General features: G+C 30.5%; 2 protein-coding genes across 2 annotated transcripts in view; one reads left to right on the top strand and one right to left on the bottom strand.

The window, feature by feature from the left end:
- On the top strand, positions 763–4198 carry LOC107623144 (50S ribosomal protein L13). Its single transcript, XM_016325302.2, has 5 exons — positions 763–1087; positions 1211–1282; positions 2584–2750; positions 2960–3071; positions 3567–4198. Exons 1-5 carry the CDS (start codon positions 1058–1060, stop codon positions 3780–3782), a joined length of 597 nt encoding a protein of 198 aa, XP_016180788.1. The 5' UTR covers positions 763–1057; the 3' UTR covers positions 3783–4198.
- Positions 4801–6828, bottom strand: part of LOC107623143 (4-coumarate--CoA ligase-like 9) — a gene marked incomplete at its 3' end in the record, with an annotated part of 4931 nt that continues 2903 nt past the window's right edge. The window contains 2 exon segments of the mRNA XM_016325301.2: positions 4801–4868; positions 5672–5814. Coding sequence (XP_016180787.2) covers positions 4801–4868; positions 5672–5814 — 211 coding nt within the window.

The raw sequence follows: 6828 nt of genomic DNA, 5'->3' as shown, positions 1-6828 counted from the left end.
GATTAACAATGAATATATTCAAATTTTAACTGTCTACTAATTTTTAATATTTTTAAAATTAATATAATTTATTACTGTTTGAATAGTATTTATTTAATCTTTATTTATCAATTTAATTAATTTTATTCAAAAAATATCAATTTAAAATTATTTTTAAATTTTGGTCTAATTTAAAATTTACCTAAAATTATATCTGCACGTATTCGGGTGCTGTGACTTTACTTCCTGTTTTGACTGTATCTCGGATGTTATGATCCAAATCAGCTTTTGAACGCATCTCGGATGTTCAGTACTCATTTCTCAGCCTACAATATATCTCGGTACACTTTGGATACGTCAGATTCTCTACGTGTAATGTCCTAAATCTTACTATTTGAGATACGCCCATATTCACGTTGAACTCCAGTATCCGACATATAATACATTATTTATTTAAGTAATTATTTCGCAGTTTGTGTATATCAGTAAATTATATAATTATTTAATTTAAATAAAGGTGGAAACTTAGGTGTAGTCGACTTCATGTGAAATTAATAATTAAGAGTTGTTAGATAATTTGACTAAATTTTTAACTAACGAATTTCCGCTATCAACTTCACGTGAGATCGATCGCACTCGAATTTTCACCTTAAATTAAAAATCCCAACATGATTATGATTGATATGAAAACAACAATATTAGTTTTCTTTTATATATTATTTTTTGTAATTTTTTTATACTGAACCCGGTTTAAACCGGTTCGAAGCAGTTTAGAGGGGTTGGATATGCGGTTCCATTTTCAGAACCCCTTGTTTGAAACCCTAAGCCTCTCACCCTCTCACTCTCTCAGTCTCTGCCCGCCCTCCCTCGGCGTCCCTTCTCACCGTCACCGTGACGCCGTCTCGCCTCTCTCCACTTCTTTGCTTTCGTTCCACTTTGAAATCCTCACTCATTCTCCCAAACTGCGGCTACTCACTCAACTCACCATTTTCCTATCAGGTAGTGTTATTCTGTTCTCAAGTTAACTGAACCCGTGAAATTTTTGTGAGGAAAGTCGAAACAAGAAACAGAGGTCAAAATGAAGATGGTTAACGCTTTCAACATGAAGGTAATTCTGAAATCTCCTTTGGTTGTTTAAATAATTGTTGGCACGAAATGCATGCCAAGTGTTTGTGAAAATTCCACCCTATTTTGAATTCAGTATTGAATTTATTTGTTTAAATATTATCAGAGAGCAGCGGCTGGATTAAGGCGCATTAATCTTGATGGTCTCCGGTGGCGGGTTTTCGATGCCAAGGGACAGGTGAGTGCTCAGTTTCTCATATTTGCTGATTCTGTTGAAATCCTCATACAAACTGCGACTATGATCGCATTATACAATGTGTTGTTGATTTTGGATTCTAATCATTAGCCAGAACATTTTTTCGCTTTGTTTTTTGCTTAAAGGGTAGGGTTGTGTTGTGTCGTTCCAAGATGAATATGATTGTTTTGCTTTGCGATGCTTGCTGGTTGTTATTTGATCTAACCGCATTTCAGCATTTGATCAATGAAATGTTTTGCAAACATTCAGTTTTTGGGTTGCATTTCCATATCTTGACTTGGATTTATACCTTATTAAAAGTTATCCAACAGAATAAGTCAATTCGATCTCATGAAAATCCCAAATGACAAATAAGATTGAATCTAAATATCTTTGTATTTTTGTATATATTAATCGTAAACCCTATATATATAGTTAAGCTAGCTTAGGGAATTTAGAAAGATAAATATAATTTTTCTAAATTATTGTAATTGATTTCCTCATAAGATCATGACATATTAAAAGTTGAGAATTTCAAAGTAGTTTATTAGGTGAATTAGTTAAAAAGAAATGGCTAAAGTTGCAGTGAAGGTTTTCTCGAGGTCTCACATCTTTGTACCTTTAACTACCATTTCAAATTATGAGAGGCTGATAGTGATACTCATCATAATTCATAGGTGTTAAACAATCAATATTCACCACTCCCCTGTACAAAAAGAGATAAAAGAAAAATATGAAATATTCTTGATGTTTGTCATGTGCTGGTACTTGTTCTTTAACCCCTCTTGTAAAAACGTATACTATAACTAGTAGAACCACTGAACTAGGCATGTGCAAATACTTGTTATTCTGACATAGTTTGAAAAAACATATATACTGGTACATATTTTGTAGAACTAGCCTTGTACATATAAAGATTAACTAAACTTACTTTTTGTCTGTTTTCATAATCTATTTCATTGGCAGAGTTCACTCTCCAAATTGTTTTTTATCTGAAATTGTAAATGGTGTTGAACATTTCAATATTTGAGGTGGTAAAATAATCATTTTAAAATATTGTGTCAACTGTCAAGCTGAGTCTTTCAACTCTTGGAGTCTTGTTCAAGTATATAATATTTGTGTTGACTGCATGCCCACTAAATATTGGTATCCAATATTTTTTGGAGATGTAGACATACCAGTAAGTTGGCATGTCCAAGCTTTCTACATTTGGATTCTGTCCACTGATCAGTGATCAGCTATTGAATAATTTACTTATCTTAATTCATGAGATAATTTAACTAATGAATTTGTTCCTTGAGTAGATTCTTGGGAGGTTAGCATCTCAAATTGCTACTGTAGTTCAGGGAAAGGATAAGCCAACTTATACACCTAATCGTGATGATGGAGATATGTGCATTGTGCTTAATGCAAAGGATGTTTGTGTCACTGGGAGAAAACTTACAGACAAGGTCTATTACTGGCATACAGGGCAAGTGTTGTGCCTTAAGCACTTTAGTTTAAATATTGGTGAAATATCAAATGATTTTATTTTTATCTATATGCTTATCTTCTATGGTCCAACAACCGTTGTCCCCAATTATGTTTGCTTTTTAGCTATGGAGTTTCTTATGCCCCATAATATTCTTGCATTATTCACAATCTTGTGATGTAACTTAATACAGACATAATGGTGTATAGGTATGTGGGCCACCTCAAGGAAAGGACTTTCAAGGATCAGATGGCCAAAGATCCTACAGAAGTCATTCGCAAAGCTGTTTTGCGCATGTTGCCTAGAAACAAATTGCGTGATGTAAGTGCAACATTGACCCTTAATTTTGAAAATTTAAATCGTGAATATGGAATTTAATTACACTTGTACGGAGCCAGAGTTTGTACATGTTTACTTTGTCTTTTGCTTAATATTAATAAGTTCGCCTAAAATCTCTTGTATTTCACTCTTCCCCTGGAATTCATTGATTACTCTACTCTCTGGTCTATTCCTGAACTCAAAAATCCATCTGTTTTAGTTTCCAGTTCTAGCACAGCCTTCTATTCCATCTGTTTTTGGTGTGTTTTGAACAAAAAGATTTTGGAATAGAATTGATTTGAATTGAAATGAATTATAGAAAAATCATCAGGTAATTCTCATACATGTTCAGAGATGAATGGCTTGTAAAAAATCATTTTCTTAGATAGCTCTGATTGTTAATTAATTTTTCTTTACATTTTGTTACACTTTGGTTCTGATGTATGTGTATATACACAATTAGACCTCGTTTTTTTACATTATGATTAATTGGTGTAGGATAGGGATCGAAAGCTGAGGATCTTCCCCAGCAGTGAGCATCCGTTTGGTGATCGACCACTTGAACCTTATGTAATGCCTCCTAGAAGCGTACGAGAAATGCGGCCACGAGAAAGGCGTGCAATGGTTCGAGCACAGAAGGCTGAACAGCAACAACAGAATACTGATGGAACCAAGAAAGGCAAAAAGAGAGAAGCTCCAGAGGAGAGTGCATGAGGACGTTAGTCAACTCTATGGAGATGATTCTGTTCTATGGTATTCTGTTCTATGGTATTCTGAATCTCAACTCTATGCCTTCTTTGATTCACTAGTTATGATTTCTTGCAACTTTTTAGTGTGAATTTTTTGACTTATGAAATTAGAGTTGCTTCCAAATCGTGAGTATGAATAATAAACATCATCATTTCTCCTACATGGGTATTGCTTTGTGGGAAATTGTATTACTTTTCTCATATGCTCAGTCCCCACCAATTTAGTCTGTTACATATAGAGATGAGTGTAATTTTCTCAAGCATATATCAGAACACTCTGCTCAGTTTAGGGAATTAGCTATGTTCTTACTTCTTATCCGAGTCTGATATGAAGAGCCATTTCCGGGCAAGTATGAGAAGTTGATTATTCTTTTGCTTTTCATTGTTAATGGCTAAATGATTAACCATTTATTGAGCTTAATAATTATACTATTATTCTTGCAAAATATGACATTTAAGTAGTAAAAAACTAAAAATCCTAGAATTACAACCCCACCCAAAGAAATAAAATAAAACGAACTGAAGTATATTTATAGCCTAGAGATATGTCTTTCAAGGGCAATTTTATTTAAATCTTTCCTTAGAATTTTCCCCACTGCATTCTTTGGTATGGAGTCAACAAATGTTACACGTCTTATTTTCTTGTATGGTGCAACCTGCAACAAGGCAAAGCACCCAGGAATAAGATTTACAATTTCCATTTCAATATTAAGACTAGCTAAATCTTATTCTATTAAGTGGGGCCGAGTATATGTGCCCCTTACAATTCCAGTCCTTTTTTCTAAATGCTTTGTGTTCATATACGAAAAAATGAAAACAGATTTATCTTGAATTACAGTAAGTAATAATCGATTAAAAATTATTGTTATACTTTTGAATTATTTAATGGAAAATTTTTTATTGGAATAAACCATTATTCCATTAAATGAACTTTAAAAATAAGTGTTGTTTTAAGAGTTTAGATTTCATCGTAGTAATCTTACGGAATAACTGCCGCATCGCTTATCTCAGGGTGCGAATGGAGCACTTGTTCTAATTCTGCAGGGGCCACCTGCAATGTACAATCAAGTATCACAAATTAATCATGACAGTGTAAAGGTCCTTCAGATTTGTAACTAAGATTTATTATTAAAATATTCACTTCGTTTTAAAATAATGATCTGATCGAAACTAAAAAACACATACTAACAAAAGTAATAAATAAATATTGGTAATGCTTAGAATTGAATGAATAGATAAATTATTTTTAAATAAATGAACATATGTAATAAAATTTTGTTCCATTATTATCAAAATTAGATTAACGGTGTATTGGTATTATTTAAAAATTAGTTAATATCATCTTGATAATAAAAGTGGATGATGATTTTGATAAGACCTCAATTTTGTATTTCTTTGCAATTTTCAAATACTTTTGTGTGTGAATAGTGCAATAACCGAATAACATTGAATTAAATAGGCTATTATACCATTTTGAAAGTAAATGTGCTCAATTAACCCCAAAAATTAGTTTAAGATGTGAAAAATATCTCACACATATAAATTATTTAAAAATTATATTTCTAAAAAGATGCAATACTTGTAATACACCCTATCACATTTAGAAATAAGTAATAACCACTCAATTCTTAAGACAAGAGATAAATTAGAATAATTAAAAACACACATATATATCATAATTTATTCATCTTACAATAGTAGTTAGAAAATAAACACTATAATTTATATACAGGACGAACATTATGATCGGTAATGTTTCACTACTATGCACTAGTCATATTAATTTAACAGTAGTGGCAAAGTCATATTATTTAAGGGAAAAACTTTTGGAAGCAAGAAAGGGAAATAGTTTACCTGGTAGCCTTTATATTTGATCAACTCTTTCAACCTGTCAACGACATAGAGGAAACCCTCTTCATCGAAATAGCAGAGGTCCCCAGTCCTTAACCACCCATTCACCAAGCTTGCTAAAGTTGCTTCTGGGTCACCAACATAACCTGCTCCCAATAAAATAAGAAAAATGTTTTGGACTGTCATTTCTCTAAATCTAATACTAAAACTCAAATTCAAAAATATATAATTTCATGAATCAGTTTGATGATTATAAGATATTTTAGATTTCAACGACGACCTTACATCTTGAAAGCATTGCAGGGAGAATAATAATAACTCAATTTAATGAGTTTGATTGTTATATATAATTATCATTTTTTTAAAAAAATGTTACAATATTGATTAAATATGTATCTAAAGAAATAAGACTCATGGTATTATAAAAAAAAAGAAATAAGACTCATGGTGTTATTAAAAAAAATGATGAAGTCAAGAAAAGAAAAATTCATTCTCATAACTAAATCAACTAAATTTTTAAAAACAACAGATAATTCCAAAATCGCATAAAGAGATGGGCTCATACTTTCTTAATATATGTATGAGTAATATTACATATTGAAATCTTTTTGTAAATTAAGTTCAATCAAGTTAAACAATAAGAGTTTGTTTGGATGAGTTTTTAAAAAAAAATCTTTTTTAATATTATCTTTTTTCAAAAGATCTTATAGAAAAATAAAAGTAATTTAATGTTTGAATAACGCATGCAAAAAGATTTTTTTATTTATCAATTATGTTTGGATATAACCATATAAAAGTATTTTTTTGTTTATTTATTACGTGAAAAAACATCTTTTTTTAAAGAAAAAAGATCTTTTAAAAAAAGATGTAAATTGTAACTTCTCAAAAAAGATTTTTTTTTTCTAGTACTTTTACTTTTACTATTAGAAATTTACCAAACACGCTAAAAAAAATATTTTTTCATTGAAAATTTTTTTTTTATCAACTTAATGAAGTTCAAACAAGCACTTACATCTTTTTTTAAAAGATCTTTTTTCTTTTAAAAAAATATTTTTCACATAATAAATAAACAAAAAAATAATGATTATACTCAAACATAATTAATAAATAAAAAGATCTTTTTGCATGAGATATTCAAATATAAAATTATTTTTACATTT

This window comes from Arachis ipaensis, chromosome B10 (genome assembly GCF_000816755.2).
Source record: "Arachis ipaensis cultivar K30076 chromosome B10, Araip1.1, whole genome shotgun sequence".
NCBI lineage: Eukaryota > Viridiplantae > Streptophyta > Magnoliopsida > Fabales > Fabaceae > Arachis > Arachis ipaensis.
The sequence above is the reverse complement of the archived record's forward strand: the minus strand, read 5'-3'. Positions and strand labels throughout refer to the sequence as shown.